A 20251-nucleotide genomic window follows, 5' to 3' on the forward strand; every position below is an offset into this window, starting at 1 on the left:
CTTGTATGTGTCTCTCTGACAACAGCAGAGACTTTTACTGTGGTATAATATAATATTTTTTTAACCCGGAAATCAACCCATGCACGATTCTCGTCACCTGATCAGCACAGCCGCATTGTGTTGTTTTGAGGAAAAGTGCTAGCTAGCGTGTCAGCTTGCTTGCTAGCAAGAAGCTGTGCTGCTAATAGTGTTTTTTAAACCCAGAAGATAGCCGTCAATTGATTTTTTTAAATGAAAAATCAAAGTTTGAAGACGGATTGACAATAGAACCTCAAAGGTTGTCCTGGATACTACTGTGTATCCTTCAAATTTTTGTCTCAAGCACGAGCAGCTCCCGTTGGATGCGCCGATACAGAAGGAAATCACTGCTGTTTTGGAGGCCTTGGCTACTTCACTACAGTAGCTGGTGGTAGCTAACGTAGCCTGCTACAGCCACTCGAGCGGAAGGTCTCAAAGTACTAAGGTGGGAATATTTTTTGTTATCGCGTAGGTGTTTGTATCGTGATGAGTGTTGGTTTAAATGAGCACTTCAAAGTCACACGCGTAGTCGTGTTTATATGATAGTGTACCCGTACGTCCATAAATATTGTTCTAATGTTGGGCTAGCCAGTTAGCAACGGCTATGCGGAATCTGCTTGATGGCTATCGTTAAAGCCCATTTTAGAAACTGTATGGTTTTGACCGTCGGTAAAAAAAAATAGCGCATAAATATGCCATTACGTTAATATAACTGAATGCAACGTTGAAATGTGTTGTATCAATCATAGAACATGTTGCTGACCCGTAAATTCACCGAGTCGCCTCAACAATTGACTTTTGTTATGGCTTAAAGCCCTTTCCTGTTCAATGTATTTGTTGGTTTGGACGGGTGGCCGTAGTGGTGTTAAATGATTACGATGAAATTCTGGGATAGTGGCTGTTGTTATTGTGCTGTTGTTATTGTGCTGTTGTTGTGGCTATTGGTAAATAAGACCGTACATTATGTACTGTAAGTGAGCTATTTAATCCCATCGCTTCGAGGTATTCTGCTCACGGAGAAGAACAGGCTTTAGCCATTGGTGTTTGTTAAAATAGGAAGGCAGACAACCCCCTCTCTGATTGCTAGCTGGCTCGTCAGCTAGCTCATGACTTCAGAAATTCTCTCTGCAACAGGACAGACTCGGAGGTTAACCACGCCCATTGCAGTTTAAACACGCCCTTGTTGACCGATATTCGTGTAGCAACTTGAAGCTTTTGTTGCCTTTTCTTAAACCGTGTTAAACAGTCGCTGCGCACTGGCCCGTGATCACCATTTTTAAAGCGCCATATGTGCCAAGCCCTGTTTATGGGCCTAGCTGTGTTTTGATGCGAACAATTGAGTCACAGAAATCAATTGCTCTTCTGCCGTGCGTAATGTGTGTGTGTGTATGTTTGTGGGACTGACTGGAATGGGGATTAACTTGCTGGTGGCTTAGGGGGGAGAGCATTGACTGGAACAGTTATTAATTAAAATCAGCTGACCGATTGCATCAGTTATGAACTGACTTTCTTGTGCTTTGCTAAATGCCCGTGTAAGCGGAGGAAAGACAATGTTTACTCCTGCAGAAAAGCGTCATAGTTATTCATAACAAGCTCTGGTTCCTTGTAGATTAGACGTCTGAATTGGCACAATATTCTATAGCTCCACTTTAGTGACCCCGGTACCTAATGATAGAGAGAGTGTCATGTACGCATGCTCTCCCAAAAAGGATTTGCTTATCAGCAGCTGGACTTCTTCATGAAGCTCCATGGACTGGTGTAGTTCAGTTGCTTACAACTAGAACTTTCTGAATGAATGAGAATCTTCATGCGTGTTGTGATGTTACCATTCATCATACAATTGCTAAAACAAGGGCTTATACACCTCTTTTACAACTAAACCTTCTTGAATATCATGACCTGGATAAATGAGAATCTTCACACACATATCATCATGTGTTCTTGTTGTTAGTGTTGGGGCGTTAGTCAATACATAAACAAGCATTGCACGTCCTTCCTCCAGGTGGTAGACATCTTGGGTGGGTCAAGATGAAGAAGAAGGGCCGACATCACATCAAATCCTCCCCGCAGCGGCCGCCGTCACCGATCAAGCCGTCGCGCAACCGGGAGACGCTGACGTACGCCGAGGCCCAGCGCATGGTGGAGCTGGACGTGGACGGCCGTGTGCACCGCATCAGCATCTACGACAAGCTGGACGTCATCGGCGACGACGACCCCGTCGCTCAGGAGATCAACGAGTGCAACAGCAACAAGGAGAACAACGAGAAGCCCCAGCAGGTCCTGGTGCGCTCGGCACGCCTCAAAATCAACCAGGAGAAGAAGTCCGCCGCCGCCGCCCTGAGCCACGCCGCGCAGGGCGGCACGGGGACGCCCGCCGCCGCCGCGCACGGAGGAGGAGGCGCCCTTCCCGAAGCCAAGATCCGCACGGTGGAATACAACCTCCCGCTGGTGCCACGGCGGCCGTCCGTCTACTTCACGTTCCAGGAGAAGACGCTGGAGGAGCTGGACGAGGAGGTGGAGTACGACATGGACGAGGAGGACTACGCCTGGCTGGAGCTGGTCAACGAGAAGCGCCGCGCCGACGGCTTCAGCCCTGTCTCCCAGAACCTCTTCGAGTTCCTCATGGACCGCTTTGAGAAGGAGTCTTTCTCCGAGTCGCAGGGCGGCGCCGACCAGACGCTCATCGACGAGGACGCCGTGTGCTGCATCTGCACGGACGGCGAGTGCCAGAACAGCAACGTCATCCTTTTCTGCGACATGTGCAACCTGGCTGTGCACCAGGAGTGCTACGGCGTGCCCTACATCCCCGAGGGCCAGTGGCTGTGCCGCCACTGCATGCAGCTGCCCTCCACGCCAGGCGAGTGCGTCTTCTGCCCCAACCGGGGCGGCGCGCTGAAGAAGACGGACGACGACCGCTGGGGCCACGTGGTGTGCGCCCTCTGGCTGCCCGAGGTGGGCTTCGCCAACACCGTCTTCATCGAGCCCATCGACGGCGTGGCCAACATCCCGCCCGCCCGCTGGAAGCTCACATGCTACCTGTGCAAGGAGCGCAGCGTGGGCGCTTGCATCCAGTGCGACCGCGCCAACTGCTACACAGCCTTCCACGTCAGCTGCGCCCAGAAGGCCGGCCTGTACATGAAGATGGAGCTGGTGAAGGAGGAGGGCAAAGACGGCGCGCCCTCCTTCTCGGTCAAGAAGACGGCCTACTGCGGCACGCACACGCCCGACGGCTGCACCCGGAGACCGCTGGGCATCTACTACGACGAGGAGGAGGAGTCTGCCAACAACAAACACGAGCACCACCACAAGAAGGAGGCCAACAAGCGGGTGAGGAAACCCAAACGCGTGCCGAAGAAGGTCAAGAAAGAAACCGTGCCTGAACCCGCAGCTGTCGTCCCACCCGTGACTGTGCCTAGCATCACTCAAACAAGGTAAGCACTGGGTTTTGAATATGGCCTTGTATTTTGTATAACGCTCCTCTTTCGTGACTATCTACTTCACTAATGCTTCAGCTGCCCTAGCCCCAGGCTAGACTCTTGACATGATGTGTGTGTGTGTGTGTGTGTGTGTGTGTGTGTGTGTGTGTGTACTCTTCTACTTTAGTTTTTTTTTAAAAAGCACTAACCCTTCTTTGCATCTGCACTTGTTGTTCTGTATATTTCCCGTGCACTTAGTATCTGCTAGTGATGTTGGCTTTGATTATGTCCTCGTTTGGAAGTTGCTTTGGTCAAAAGCGTCTGCCAAATTCAATGTAATGTAATAACGCATCATGAACAAAAAATATTTGACTCATGTAACAAGCTGTTTGGCTATATGAATCCTCATGATCAGTACTATTGTGAGTGTGTGCTGTGCTGCAAATTATGTTAAAAGTAGACGCATTCTCTGAATGAGTTGACACTGTCTATGACTTTAACTGCTTGTCTATGTGCTGGGATTCACCTGATGTTTTGTGCTTTGTGTTTCTCAGCTTCGACACCATCTTGAACCAGGTGTCTGTGCAAAGGAAGAGGGCGTTTGTAGAGGGCGTGCTCAGCTACTGGATGCTGAAGAGACAAGCCAGGAATGGCGTGCCCCTCATCAGACGCCTGCACACAGCCGTGCAGGCCCCCGTAGAGGAGAAGCCCCCAGAGATCCCCAGACCACCCCCCAGAGTCCAGAGCACATACCAGGTCAGCTGCACTTCTCGTGTTATGTTATTACATTGTGTTTGGTACAAAAAAGGCATGTAGGCGAATCCACGTACTGTAACTTGTGTTTTACGCAAGTGTGCAAAATTTTGCACACGTGTGCAAGCTCACAGTCTTGGCAAGACATGCAGATTTGGAGTGCATCAATGTTTATTTATTTATTTATTTTTTAAATATAGCAGACATTTATTAATCAATACAACACATGGAATTATAGTTTAGACATTCAATTAATGTTTTACTATTTTTTTAATATACATCAATGTTTTTTCCATCTCAGACCCGCTCAGATGGCGCAAGTATACAAGCAAAGGGAAGAGAAGGGAGAAAATAAGTTTTAATTTTATAAATAAAATGAATTTTATACAATACCATGGCTTATTTTTATGATGTAGACATCTGAAATGAATAGTCTTTGAAAGTATCATTACAGTAGCTGTTTTTTTCTGTTTTTTTCTTCAATTTAATTTTTGAAGATGTTTTTTTAAATAGCCAAAGCATTTGTCCAGAAAATCATACAACTGGTGACTGTGTGGTGCAACCAAATTCATGCAGCTTGTATTACTACTTGCAGAGGGTATTGCACCATCAAGGCGAGTCCCTAGTGACTTTATGACCCTTTGACACCCTAGAGGCACTGACGATGACTAACAGTGCTTGAAAATCCCATATTAGTGCTAAAATATCCATTTTCAAATCATAGTCATACTAGTACATTTGATATTAGGCATTGTAGCTTGCAACCAAGGTAAATCAATGAAGAACTTATTTTATTGTAACACTCTTGATTCCATAAAATATCTAATCTATATCTAATCTAATCAAACAAAAAGTCAAAAGTTATACAAGTGCACAAGTGTCAGCCCATCACATTTGAACTTTGTTAGTAGCAGAAGCCAGGTGGAACAACCAAAAAGTCAGTTGGTCCACCACAGCTAATAGCACTGCTGTATGCAATGTGTTCAGTGTATTTGCATGATAATTATTTGCATAATGACTTCTGATACAACAAATTGGCATGTAATGACAGATATCATATCCTTCTCTAGCAAGAATGTATTGCGATCATTGAATAAGGTTCCTGTAATCACTTGATAACTTGGAGGACACCTGCGTAACCAGTCAGTTGGGCCAGGATGTTGACGCACGTGGTGCATTATTTTGTGGCCAACAGGAGCGTGTTGAGGAGGACTGCAATGTCCGCAAGGAGCAGCTGAAGGAGTGGCACCGGCTGCGGCACGACCTGGAGCGAGCTCGCCTGCTCCTGGAGCTCATCCGCAAGAGGGAGAAGGTCAAGAGAGAGGAGGTAGCCAACCAATATGCCACCCCCTGCAGATTACATGTATTTTTGGGGGGCTTTTCGCCTTTATTCTTGACAGGACGATGAAGAACAGACAGGACATGAGTGGGGAGAGAGACGGGGAGGAATCGGCAAATAACCCGGGCCGTCATCGAACCCGGGTCACAGGCGAAGTAATCCAGTGCCTTGTTAGGCTACAGCAGGGCCATGTAACTTACTTCTTGAGGACCATGGGTGTATTAGATAACTCATGGTGACATTTGCTGCTCCAAAATAAATGCAACAATGACATGCCTACTCAAAAACAGAATACTGCACAGACCATGGATGACAATTGTCAGGGATTTTTTTTTTCTTGAATTCAATCACTGGTGATTTTAGGCAATGACTGTACATAGTGTGAAATGTGCAGTCATTGGATTTAGACTAGCAGCATTGTGGTGAGTTACGTTTGATCACGTATAAACCATCCGCCATGACGCCTTCTTACAGGGATTAGCCAGGCACCTATAATGTAATGTGTTTTGATTCACTATGCAGGACTGGTATAGCCTCTCTTACCACCCCTTTTAGGAGATGAGGATTCACCATGATCTAATGTACTTTCATATTGTTTCACTACACATAGGCTACGTTTACATGTGACATTTAATTTAGAATTAACTCACTTATATTCTGACCAAAGCTTAATTCCGCTTAAAGAAGGGTTGTCTGCGCTTCAGCCTTTGTGGTGCTCACAGTCCAGACCATAGAATGAAGACAGACTGGGCTACTTCTCAGTGACTACACCCATGACCGGAGCACACAGCATAGTTTTAGAGGTTTTTTATTTTTTGGTGCACAAAGTGACTGACCCTTCGACGCACCTGCGTCTTCTTCAGAGTCTTTTCTCTAAAAGTATGCTGTGTGCTCCGGTCAAAGCTTAATTCCGCTTTGAAAACGTCATGTAAACACTTCACAATTCGGAATTAAATGAAAGATCAAAGTAACCTCGACGGAACTATTCAATTCGGAATTATAAATTCGGAATTAAAAACGCCATGTAAACGTAGCCATATTTGAATGAATTTCTTCCCAGGACTGTTGTAAGTAACCACTCTTCTTCTCCCTCCTCCTTGTAGATGAGGATCCAGCAGTGTGCTCTTGAGCTGCAGCTGACTCCCTTCACCATCCTCCTGAGGGCGGTCCTGGAGCAGCTCAAAGAGAAGGACCAGGCCCGCATCTTTGCTCAGCCCGTCAGCATCGCAGAGGTGGGTCATCGTTACAGCAATACATCTCTCTCGCCCCTAATATGGCTTGTTCTGTCCACTGACTGGCCACTGAGACACTGTGATGTTCAGTTAATCAAACACAAGCCCGTACCCTTAAGGCAATGTACTTGATTACATTCTCTGTTGAGAAATTTTGCTGGGCAACAAAATGTGATGGACTCTCAATCCTCAGTGTAGATGAAGACATTTTCTTCACATTTTCCTTGTTTTGTGAGTGATGCATTACCAAAATACTTATTTTTGTATAATCTGATTGATGTAGTATTTGTATAACATGATAATTACTCATGTATGTATATGAAATGTTGCATATTAACTTCAAACAGTATTCATCTTCATTCCTGTTTAGTTGTATTTATTACTTCTAATGGTTTGAGGTAGCTATTCACTGATGCATAAGTGACAGATTGAAAATTTCAACTATCGATGGTGTAACTGTAAGTAAATTCAGTTTGAAATTTAAAGATATTCTTGCACTTAAACCATACCTACAAACCTGTTGAAAGGTTTGTAGACACAGTTTCATCAGTAATAATGTTCCTTTCAAGGCTGTGAATTACTTACTTCAGCTGCTTCCACAAATGCTGTCCATAGGCCTGTTATCAGTAGCTGATGAGTAGTTGTTCTAAACACAGATGTGTAATTTTAAAAAATGTTATTGGCCCCCTGTTTGCAATGACCTCAGCGTAACCGACACTGATGGTGATCTTTTAACCAAGCTTCCCTCTTCTGTATTGCAGTAGTCTCTCTGCAGCAATAGCTCCATGGCATTTCTGTGCAGCCTCGCCTTGGATAACTAACCTCACTTCTAGAGGTGCTCCGATTGCTCGGCTGCCGATCATGACCGGCCGATAATGGCCAAAAATAGCCTGATCGGTGATCGGAAAAACATGCCGATCAAAAAACCGATCGAGAGATATTAAATTCCTCACGCAACCATTTGCCTTTACACCAGGCGCTGCATGTAGGCGCTGGCTCTGCACAGCTGCAACTGCACCAAAAGAAGGCATCTTTGCTTGTCTATAACTTTTCGCCATTCCCCGCTTAATTTCCACCATTCATATCCATATCTGCATTAACAATGATCTGATTTTCCGATCCATGCGGCGTTTACCTGACAATGTAATTTGCGATTGAGTAGCCTACTCGCCAGTGAGCCATGTTACGTTATAACCTGTGTAGTTGCCTTGGTCAGCACGCGACAACTTCACGTTGTCAGCACAAACATGTCAATTATTGTTTTCAAAGTTGTAATTGGCAGTCAGTCGATTAGTTTGATAGTCGCTGAAACACCATACGGCGACAGATGTGGTTAAAACTTGAGAGAGAGATTCAGAACGTAGTGGAGCACTGCAACTGTGGACGGTGACAGAGAGGGGAGGGGCTCTCCTCACGAGGCTGCTCATTTAAAGCGACAGGTTGTTTTTTTCTCGTATGTGGAAGACTATTTGATGTAACGTTTCAGTTTCAATTCAATCTTAAATAGTTTAGTTATTCTATGCAATAACTTATACATTGATTAATACTGTAGACTGTATTACCAACACTAGTCTGAAAGATAATAATAATAATAATAATAATAATAATGATAATAATAATAATAAAAAAAATATATATATAGCCTAATAATAGACATGTGCAAATTAAGATTGATTGGTTTATGGGCAGAAATGGTATTCAATAAGGATAATTAATAGGCTATTAAAAAAATAGGAAATCATTTTTGTGATCGGCAATGATCGGTAATCGGCAGATAAAGATTTTTGGTGATCGGTATCGGTGATCGGACCCAAAAAATGGTGATCGGAGCACCTCTACTCACTTCAGCTGCTGTCACCAGTTGCTTGTTTTTACTATTGACTGTCGTTCCAGGCTGTAAATGGCCAATATACAATCTGGTGTACATTGTACCAGACACTGTGTACTGTAGTAGGAGTAGTAGTAGTACTCCCTTTTGAGAGGAGCACAAACCAGCTCTAACCGGAACAGAAAGAGGAATAAAAAGGGGACGTTACACAATTCAGAAAGAGGACAGACAGGACAGTGTCTTGTTGGTGTGTGTCTGTCTGGTGGGAGTGGCTAGCTACCGGCGCCTCCCAGGTCCTCTACTGGCAACACCCCTTAACAGCACCCACATGCTTCTCACTCAGTTAGTGCACTTGCATGCCTGGAAGAGTCGCATTAGACACAGCAGTTTACTATGAACCGGATAATGATGTTAAGGGTTGTTGTTGACGATGACAATATTTGCTGATTTTGTTTTGGGGGTTTTGTTCTTTGTTTGTTTTTTTGTTAGTTAGTTTTCCATTTTTCTCCCCTTATCTATTCAAAATAGTTTATCTTCGGTAGTTTTTGGTAATTCAGCAGACTTGCAATGTCGTGTCTAAGTGTTGAAATACTGTATGTCTTCTATACGTTCACAAATAGCCTATGTTTCCGAATATTACCATTATTAATACCTTAAAAATACTCAGTCGGCCACTTCTTCCCTATCTGTGTATCATTGCTTGAGCGTCACACTGACTGGAAGTCACGGGAGTGAGTCAGTGGGCTTGGCTCTTTTTAGCTTTGTGATTAACCACTACGGGAGGGCAGCTAATGTTCTTAGTCCTGAAGCCAGAGGGCTCGCTGGCTGGCCGGCTTGGTTGGTTGGCTGTGTGTGACCCTGGCTGGGAGTAAAGAATGGGGGGAATTAATGTAACCTAGGTCACAGAGTTTGCTTCTCGGATGGCTGCACAACTACTTAAAGCAGCAGGGGCAAGTAGCTAAAAGTGACTTGGGTGTTTTGGGGCGCGCAATGGCTGTCTCAAGTGTCCCAGAGGCCCTGCTATGTTCCTCCAGCCACATGGTGTACCCGTTAAGAGAAGAGCAAGAGGGGGTCCTTCATCCATTTTAGCCTCTACTCTCTGGTGCTGGCCGGTCATGGCATGCTGGGGGCTGGGTGTAAATGTAGGCCAGTGGGGTAAGTGGTGGTGTGTAGCGCTGGCTAAAACCCCACGCTGCCTCAGGCCGTGGCTGATCATGGGACTAGACTAGCGCTCGCTCATAACTTTTAGCCTCATGGTTAGCATGCCAGCCGCCCCCTCTCCCTCTCGCACGGCTCAGGTTCACAACTCTCAAAGGCAGACTTCGGGGGAAATATAGACTTTCTGTTTTTCTGCCAAGAGTGCCCTATGCAAGTATGCCTATGTGTCTTGTCTTGTCAGGGTTTAAAAGTAAGTCCTGACTAGCCTCCCGATGACACCAGGCGGAGTGTGTTGTGTTTTTGTTTTGAGAGGCACTTTGAGAAAGGAATTTATAGAATTTTGACACCCTATAGAATTTAAGAAGAAGAAAGAACAGTATGTGACTGAGTTTAGACATGTGACCAGACCCTGACACGTCATGTTCTTCAATGGCCTCTCTCTATATGGAGTTACAAGCTTCTGCAGTATTTCCTTCAGGCGTTATTGCTGTTTGGGAAGCAGCATGGCTATGGTTGAGAAACATGCCGATGTTTGTTTAATTTAGCTGGTAACTTGGAAGCAACGGCTTGTGTATCTGTTTCACACAATCCTTTCATGTCATCACCGTAGTGTTAAATCCAATTCTAATGTAGCTGACAATTTTGGTGACGTACTACACAACAAAGGTGTGAGGGGTGTGCTTGAGTGGTTATATGAGTTCTGAGCTTCGGTTATAGGTTATTAGGCATTGAAATCAGCCATTGGTATATGGTGCGGAGGTCATTTTGTTCTATAGAGGACTAGCTGTTACTCTTACAGAAGGGAAGCGTGTTCACACAAACGGTCACAAACTCAACATGTGTAAAACAGGAAAAAAAAGGACACCACCACACTGAGGAATATGACAGAAAACGCCACCAAACACAAGAAATATGAGGAAAACACATATACATACACACACACCACCATGCACAGCAAAACCAATGTCTGAATTTTGCTCTGTCATCATCAGGTTCCCGATTACCTGGACGTCATCACGCACCCCATGGACTTCTCTACCATGAGGAAGCGCATCGACGCGCACGGCTACAGCAGCTTGGACGAGTTCGAGCAGGACTTCAACCTCATCGTGTCCAACTGCCTCAAGTACAACAACAGGGAAGACTACTTCTACCGCGCGGGCATTCGGCTGCGGGACAGCGGCGGCGCCATCATCCGGAAGGCGCGGCGGGACGCAGAGCGCATCGGGTTCGACCTCCCCAGCGGCCTGCACCTGGCCGAACCCCCCAAACAGGAGCCGGAGACCGCCTACTCCTATGAAGAGGGTAAGATGACTGGCTCAGCAGAAGAGATTGGTCTTCCTTTGTTTCGTATTTATTTAAAGTAATTGGATGTCAGCCATTTTTTAATCATACAACCCAACAATACCTTGCCATTTTTGGTGTTTTTTCAAGACCCACAAAAAGTTGAATTCTTTGCCCATGTCAATAACACACCATTAGCAAACTGAATCGACACGCTTGTTCCCCTCTGCTCATATTCTGTCCATGTTACTTATTCCCCTCTCCATGTCCTCCAGTGGACCGGCTGCTGAGCCCGGCGCAGCGTAAGCTCATGCCCCGAGAGGAACAGCTGAAACAGCTCCTGGAGCACCTGGACCTGTTGAGCAACATGAAGGCCAACCCGCTACGCAACAAGCGCCTCAAGCTAGTCAAGAAGACCATCAACGACCTCCACAACAAGGCCATCGACGACCTCCGCAGAAACAACACCCCTCCAAGTCCTTCACAATCCACCCCTCCCCCTCCTGCTTCTGCTCCTGCTCCCATCCCCCCTGCCTCTTCCGCCCCTGCCTCCACCCCTGCCCCTGACAACAGCAACACGAAACCAGCAGAGGACACAGCCCAGCTCCCCACAGAACCAGTCACACAGGATCAGCGTGAGTATCTGTAGGCGTTGATGCTACAACATCCTGGTGTTCTGAAGTATAGCAGTAGCAAATGATGTTTAAGCATATTATAGCATCTCTGTGGAATAAGTAATAAGATGTTGAGATGATAAAACACACCTTCTTTAGGTTACGTTCTCTTTCCTCTTTCCACTCCCCCAAATTTCCATAGTTTGCAGGTAAACTTGGTAGCTTGGTGAGTGGTGTTTAGAATCTCTAGTGTTAAGAATGTTCTGCAAACTGACAGTTCCACATTGCCTAAATAGAAACTGGGGGAAAACATCAAGAACAAGCACAGGTTGATGGTCCACAGTTACACAAGCATTAGTGTTTGTTCACATTTAGTGCAGTAACTTGTATACATTAAAGGAACACTCCTGCCAATTTCAATGTGCTGTTGTATTGCTCACGCTACCCTTGACTTGTCAGTAGCCGGTGACGCCGCAGTTTTTGGCTCAGCCCTTTCCGAGATATGAGCTATTCTAATGGGGGCAACTTTTGTTTACATTTTAAAAAAAGCATTTTTTATTTATTCCCAAAAACATACAAAAGGTTATGCAACATCAGCAGACAGCTAGCAAACAGTGATACCTTTTGGGAAAATATTTGGAGTAGGCCTATGTTTTTTTTTTAAATGTATACAAAAGTTGCCCCCATTAGAATAGCTCATATCTCGGAAAGGGCTGAGCTAAAAACTGCGGCGTCACCGGCTACTGACAAGTCAAGGGTAGCGTGAGCAATACAACAGCACATTGAAATTGGCAGGAGTGCTCCTTTAACTTTTTTTTTTTTTTAATTGAAAATACAAATGTTGACCCTCCATTATCCGTTGACTGTGTTGTCCTCTAGAAGACCATCCTTTACCTCCAAGACTCGACACTCCTGAAAGCTTACCTCAAATCGAGATCACGCCGAGCGGGCCAGAGCCCCCCAATCCATCGACTCAGGAGGAGGAGGAAGCCGCAGCTGTGGACAAGAGCTCGACTCCAGACGCACTGGAAGGAGAGACGTCAGGAGGAGCAGGAGCAGCTCCCTCAGCAGCCGCAGTGAAACTGGGGAGCCCAGAGCCAGAGCTGCTGCTGCTCCCGCCGGAGGACCTGAGCCTGGTGGCCACCTCCACGCTGGCCGAGCCCACCACCCCCGTCAGCCGCCGCACCGCCGTCCTCTTCCGCAAGTCCAAGAGCGTCAGCCCCCAGAAGCCCCCAAAGAGCCCCGTCAAGGGGGGCCCGCCACAGCTGGGCACCACCACCTTCCTGTCGGTGGTCATCCCCCGGCTGGAGACGCTACTGCAGCCACGCAAGCGAACGCACAGCGCCTCCAGCGACGGCCTACCCGACGACGAGGAGTCTCCGATCAAACGCCTCGACACCGGTACGCCACCATCTTACGTCTATAAATGCAACTAAAATGTGGTGCACGTTGCATCAAGTATTTTTTTTTATTGCCTGTTCAGGTTTTTGTTGTATTTGAGGCTATTATTTGGGCAAGTACCTCCAAAGTAATGAATGAACACTGAGTGTTGGCCTGCCCCTAGCTCCAATTAACCATCTTACAGGTCACAACAGATAAGCCACACATTCTAACCACCATGCTGTTAGTACAGGCGATATTATTAATAAACTCTTCTACCTGGCTGATGGTGAACTGGTCTAATTAACTGACTTGTGGAATGACTGGAGCCATAAATGCGGTTGAATGGTAGCCTCTGAAGATAGATTGCTATTCGTTGGTTGCCATGTTTTTTCTACCTGTGTGAAGTTGACACCCCATATGTTGAAAATATGGATAAACACATTTTGGTTCGTTTGTGCTCGATTGTGCAGGCAAAAATGAGCGTTTGTGCACAAACCGTCTTTAAGATATTTAACTTTGTAACCTTAATTGACCTTAAGTTACTCCGCACCCCATTAACATCCAAATGACTCGAAAATGGTTGGAATCGTTTGTGCTTTGTTTGTGCAGGCAAAATTAATGTTTGTGCACAAACCGTTTTTATATAATTTAACTTGTATTTTTTTGGAAATAGGTGACGCAACACCCTTTAACATCCAAATTACTCAAAAATGCTTGGAATTGTTTATGCTTTGTTTGTGCATGCGTGTGTGGGCAAAATCAATGTTTCTGTACAAACCATTTGTATTTTGTTTTGTTTGCTTTTGCTATTTTATTTATGTTATTTAAGTCTTAAAAGTTAAATATCTTAAAGACGGTTTGCGCACAAACGCTCATTTTGCCTGCACAATCGTGCACAAACGATGCACAAACGAATTGAAACACTTTTATATATGGGGTGCCAACTTCACACAGATGTTTTTTTTCTACAGCAGGGTGTATTTTGTGGCAACACCGAAACCTGCTTGTCCTGTTTTTAAAAGTGTGTTTTACTCTGTCTGACTCAACCTAGGTTACTCCTGAACCAGCTTTAGTAAAGGCCCATGGTGCATTTGAATGTTTTTTTTTAACGGTTCCTCTCTTCTTCACTGTGTTCCAGGTCTGTACAACGGCTTCGTCATCAAGCAGGAGCTGGGTGTCACCAGGTCTCTGGAGCCTCGGCGGCGCTGTGTCTCTGAGTCCAGCATATCGTCCAATAGCAGCGCACACAGCGCAGCAAGGTAGACACAACTGTGCTTCCTGGGAGAAAAACTCATGCGTGTTGTGTCCCATGCCTGAGGGACACAAGTGCATTATGACATTTGAACAGTCCAGAGGCAAAACCCTCTAAAACACCACCTCCTTGATAAAAATGACATAACGATGTTGTGTGAATACTGTCTGCTCCTAGTATATGTAAATAAAATATTTTTTTATTACGAAAAGAAACCACCAAATCTACTTCCCACCCTGTCTGAAATATCGAATTTGAAAAAAAAAAAAAAACTCTCTACTATCGCATAGTCAGTGGTGTGAAGCAATTCAGCACAAGCCCACTACATTCCAGCATTCCACTAATTACCCCACAAATTGGTCCACTATCCTGGGAAAGTTGAATCTGCTGAAGCTTTCATTGTTTTTGTCCAATAATGAAGAGAGAGAATGTGTTGTGAGAACACACCAAAGAGACTCCTCCAATCCGAATGCTGGATTTGATTGGCCTTAGCCGCCAGACAATAGACAATGGTCAGTCAGGGTGTGTAAACGAATCCTCTGTTTCCTCCCGTGCACGCACAGCACCACCACCACCACCACCAGCAGCAGCAACGTAGCCAAATGTGGCCGGCTGAAGCCAGCTTTGGCACGGAGAAACACTGTCGATGACAGAAAAGGAGGAGCGTCATCATCATCATCCATGGAGGTTGATGCAAAAGTCAACGGTTCAATAGGTGAGTTTCGTTATCTGCCTTTCTGTATCTAAAGGGTCTGTTTGCACTGAAAATGCTTTTTCCATGTCTCAAATCCCATGACGAGTATCTTGCAACTCAAAGTGTTTGCTAAGCACTTGATGCAGCTGTAGAGGTGTGTTGACTATTGCCAAGCAACATATGGTGCTGGCAGAAAAGGTACCCTCATCTTTCCATGAGAAAACCACAGAGAAAGAGAGAAAAATCATCTGTGTAAATATACCCGTAATATGCTTTTTGAAATAACACTCCAGACTGAATCATATAGTTGTTTGTGGCGTAATGTGAAGTAGCCTCATCGCTTGTGTCCATGTTTGTGTTTGACAGACCACAGGTTCCAGGATGCCCCTTGTGGCCGAGCGCCATCACAGCGGCGTGCACACCACGCGGCCTCTGGGTCCCGTGCCAGCGGCCGAAGGGCGGACTCCGTGCAGGTACACGGAGAGACTCTCCCTCGGCCCCTCCTCCGGCAGCAGACACAGCTGGTAAGGCCTCTACACATTAGTGACCTCATCCTCTAAATCAGTGCTTCCCAACCTTTCTTGTCCTGCGTACCCCCTTAGCAACTCTTTCATATCATGAGTACCCCCTGGCCCTCATTCAGGCTCTGTTCCTCTATCGCAATGTGACTACACTCAATATATTTTTGTTATTATTACATTTTTCCGCGTACCACTTGAGGTGTGCTCGTGTACACGTACCCCTAGTGGTACACGTACCCCTGGTTGGGAAACACTGCTCTAAATGTTGCCTCCTTGGTGTTTAGCAATATTAGTACTGGTATGGCCTATTCACATGACCTCACATAACCTTTGGACACTGAACATTTCAATCCATTCGAAGCAGGATCAGTTGCATCCCATGACCTGGGGCCCATACTAAGAAGCTGCAGTAAACCAGGTTAAGTTAAGAGGTAAATCACCTAATAGAAGAGCCTGGAGTCCTCAATGAGGAGATTTACCTCTTTTTACCTCTTAACTTAACCTGGTTTACTCCTGAACCAGCCTCTAGTATAGGCCTCTGGACATACACTTTCATGCCATGTTTTTCTGTGTTTAACTGGCAATTGTTTCTCTAAATTCACTTCAAAACGGAACTCATCTGACGTCATAGTGATCAATAGGGCTAATTGATAGTGGTTTTTTTAAGCGTCATTAAGGCGAATAGTTTAATTGATCTAATGCGTTGAATTGAGTTTAATTGATGAAATTTGGCTTGCCCTGTAATGTCACTAATGCTTTTCTTTGATTATCCTGTAGGCAATGGCATCCTAACTCGCAGATGATGTCAAATCCCTGGCATGGAAGAGACCTCATCTGAGGGAAAACAAAGGAGGGGTAAAAAGTCACATCATAGCCACGCTCTGGCAGCATTCTGTTGCCCTCGTCCCACACGAAGCTGGGTTATGGTGGGCGAGCCGTTATGCAAGTTTCTGTGACACAGACCGAGACTTTTCTTGCGTGTGCCTCTAACTAATAGGATCTCTCAGGCATCCAAATCCCAGCAGCCCACAGGACTGACTGGCCCCCAAGACAAGGGCTCAGTAGTAGTAGGCGTTCAAGTCGGTTGTTTTTTTTTTTTTTTTTTTTATACTGTTCTGTTTTGTTTGTTTTGAGTTTTTTTTCTCTGATCTGCTGGGGATTACAGCTGGAGGGTCCCTTTCTCATGTGCTGCAAAAAGGCTGCTGCAAAAACAAAAATAAACTCCATTTCCCATCATGCCATGCACTCCCACCATCACGACTTTCCATGCAGTAGCCGAGTATTTAAACTATCCTGTAAATAATCCTGCAAGTCTACCAACACTAATTTATTTTCCTCATTGCTGGTACTCAGTGTGACCTCTGTTTAATTTTTGTTTTGTAGTATGTATACTGTACACAATGTGAGTCCCCTCACATCCACCGTGGTGCGTGTATGTGTGTGTTAGTGCGTGCATGTGTGTGTTAGTGCGTGCATGTGTGTGTTAGTGCGTGTATGTGTGTGTGAGGGTGTGAATGTGTCTATTTTACTGGTGCTACGACCTGTGCAATGTTATGGCCACAAATGCGTAACTCTAATAGGGCTAAAACTAACGGAGAGTTTCTCAGTTCATCCCCCCCATCACAAGGTTTAAGTTATTACTGCAGAAGCGAGTTGGCATTACGGCACCTGACATTTACGGTTGCATTTCTTGTCCATGGTGCAATTTTGTTTTCTTTTTCATTTCTTTTTTTATTTTGTCGTGCAGCTAAAATGTGTGTGTGTGTTTGTGTGTTTTATCTTTACGGTCATGACTTTTCTTGAAAGAAAGAGGGTGTTTAACTCCTTTCATTAAATAAATACTAATCACCACTATAGTTATAAAAAAAGTGAGCGTGGATCTTTCACAAGTAACCAAAAAAAAAAAAGTAAAATTATATTCTTTTGTGTCTGGACACATGCCAGACCACGTGATATTATAAAGGTTACCTGAGTTTTCTAGACTAGAGATTTACCAGACCTGAGCTAGATTTAAAAAAAAAAAAAAACTTTCCACAGTGGCCTATTTCCCAAATGTTTGTATTTATCTACCTAGATATATAAAATATATATATGTCAAAATCTGTGTAGTTTTGTTTTTATTCCATAATGAGTATCTTTTTACTGAATTTTTAATTTTCAGGGACGTGTACATTCAATTGTAGGATAATATACCTGATACAAAAAAACATTGAAAATAGTATATGTATGGTTTATTACTGAGAGAATGATGATGGCAGCAGATGTATTTGCCAGTCACTGCTTTGTTGTTTTATACTGGTTTGAACGGTTGAACTCTGTAACTTTCTGCATCCAAGATTTATCTTGGCATGTGATGGGTATACTTTCAAATACATTTTGTAGAAAAAATGTCTTAAATTTGTGTGTTTGTGTGTGTTTCTTCTCTTTAATTCCTTGTCTAATAATGGTGGTAGCTGCTAAACGATATTCAGGAAAATATTACTGAAGAGGAAATGTATTGACTTTGTGTTTCGGAAATGAATGTTAGCTCTTGTATTGGGGTGTATGTAATGTCTTCCTTCCAAGAGGATTCAGGAGAAAATTAATTTGCTTCATACTTTTTAATGAAGCCTAATATCACAGAGTAACACATTTCAAGACAGTTTTTTTGTGAGTAAACTTATAAGATCAGCCATACTTTCCTTCAGCAATGATTCTGCTTGGTAAAGTGGTCCTATGTAGGTGTTCTAGAGAATGAATGTAGTGGTTCCTTTTTGTTTGTATTTTGACTTCCCGGATGTCCTCTGTGGCTTGTAGGTCACCTAGAGATTTACTCGGCTTATGCTGTTACCCTCGGCAGTGACATGTGTTCTAGAAGGGAACAGCTGCTTAGACAGACAAGACACTCAGCCTGGATCCGGATCTGGGAAAGGCAGACAAATAAACTTCAAATGTACACAGTCACACACACACACACACACAGTCTGTGCTGTAGTGGACGGCAAATGGACATAAAAGTAATTTTAACTTTAAGCAATGCTAAGCAACTTGCATTGGCAACTTGGTTGGCTTGCATATGAGGGTCATTCTATGCCCACTTCCTGAATAGAGGAGGCTTCTTCCCATGAGTGGCAATTTGACGGTCTGATTTTCCCCTACAGACCACTACACTTGAGTTCCCAAGAGAATGTTCATTTGCCTTGTAACAAGTCAAGTCAGTAAGTAATGACCATCTTATTAACTGACATACATGTTGCATAGTTCCCCTTTAAGACGATTGATTTAAAGGGGCAGTCAAATATGTTTTTCAAATATTTGCAGTATTTCCAAGCATTATTCATGAATGTGCATATCATTTTTGCATTGCCTAGTTTAACAGTATAGCCAAATTAAGTGTAGCAGTGCAAGTCTATGGGAACAGACAAAACATTCTCAAATGTACTTATAGACCACTTCAAAATTAATGTAAAATTCACCTAAGTGCAAAACAGCTATTTAATCCTGTCCTGTGAGCACTCGTGGCTTGATGCGAATGTTCCCTTTTACTTCCAGTGATTATGCTAAGCTATGCTAATATTTCTGATCCAATGAATCTAAGTAGGCCTACTGAAAACACTGAGAAGAAAATGATACGCACATTCATGAATAATGCTTGGAAATACTGCAAATATGCGACAATCAAAAATGGCTGGACTGTTCCTTTAAACCAACTTTCCAGACTTAAAGGAGAAGTCCAGTTTTTTGAACATTAAGGCCATTTTCTGAGTGGTCTGCAATGTTTTAGAGGCCCCCTCACCGTTTATTTCATGATTGCTGCAGTCTCTGTTATTTGGCTGATCTCAACCAGCTTTAGAATGGCCGTCTATGGGCACCTGCAACTCTGTTCTTAAAATCACCTTTAACATTTGTTTTCAAGAATATGCAACTCAGCAGTATTCACTGGTGTTCCTTAACCATTTTTGTAGCGAAATATGGCATCTGTCATGTTTTATGTGTGTTTTATGTAGCAATTTGTAAATTAAGTTTCACTTTCACTTTCACTTTCTTTCACAAAATGGCAAATAAAAAATGACAGAAGCCATATTTCGCCTTGAAACTTGTTAGGGACTGCTAGTGAATACCCCTAACCACTTTGTGAGCTGTAGACTTTCGAAAACAAATGTTTAAGGTGATTTTAAGAACAGAGTTGCAGGTGCTCATAGACGGCCATTCTAAAGCTGGTTGAGATCAAATCCAAATCAGCCAAATAACAGAGACTGCAGCAAACATGAAATAAACGGTGAGGGGGACTCTAAAACATTGCAGACCACTCAGAAAATGGCCTTAATGTTCAAAAAACTGGACTTCTCCTTTAACAGTTAACCCCATGCCAAAAGGTCTGTTCCCACCTAGGGGGAAAAAACAGTCAGAGTTGAAAATCAACTATGTTTCAGCAGTATCTTGATACATATGCCTTTCGATCCCCAGATAATTTACATTAGAGGCCTAAGAGGGACTAGATGGGACTAATAAGGAGGCTATTCCCAGGATGTCTTCAGTGGTGTTTTATCTTTTTAAAGAAAGGGTCAAATATCGGCTCACCTCAGAAACTACCAAACTGACACTATTTTGATCTCAAGTCCCTTTTTGTTTTGTGAAATAATAAATTACTATTTGTGTCAATGCAGGGAGAGGAGAATGGTGATGAAACAACTAAATGAGCATGTCAAAATGATTTAAAAATGTATTTTAACCAATGAACAATGAAAGCAAAGGCAACAATGAAACCCAGAATTTGAAG

At 44.1% G+C, this 20251-nt stretch overlaps 1 protein-coding gene across 1 annotated transcript; it reads left to right on the plus strand.

Annotated features, from left to right (window-relative positions):
- The first annotated feature begins 125 nt into the window (after positions 1-125).
- On the plus strand, positions 126-17348 carry LOC134447527 (bromodomain-containing protein 1-like). The gene is made up of 12 exons (XM_063197024.1): positions 126-463; positions 2021-3449; positions 3989-4190; positions 5383-5514; positions 6630-6758; positions 10737-11049; positions 11304-11663; positions 12522-13043; positions 14164-14284; positions 14841-14992; positions 15338-15495; positions 16270-17348. The coding sequence occupies exons 2-12, from the start codon at positions 2047-2049 to the stop codon at positions 16282-16284; spliced, it is 3507 nt and encodes a 1168-aa protein (XP_063053094.1). The 5' UTR covers positions 126-463; positions 2021-2046; the 3' UTR covers positions 16285-17348.
- Positions 17349-20251: the final 2903 nt, after the last annotated feature.

Source organism: Engraulis encrasicolus, chromosome 4, assembly GCF_034702125.1.
Source record: "Engraulis encrasicolus isolate BLACKSEA-1 chromosome 4, IST_EnEncr_1.0, whole genome shotgun sequence".
NCBI classification, from domain to species: Eukaryota; Metazoa; Chordata; class Actinopteri; order Clupeiformes; family Engraulidae; genus Engraulis; species Engraulis encrasicolus.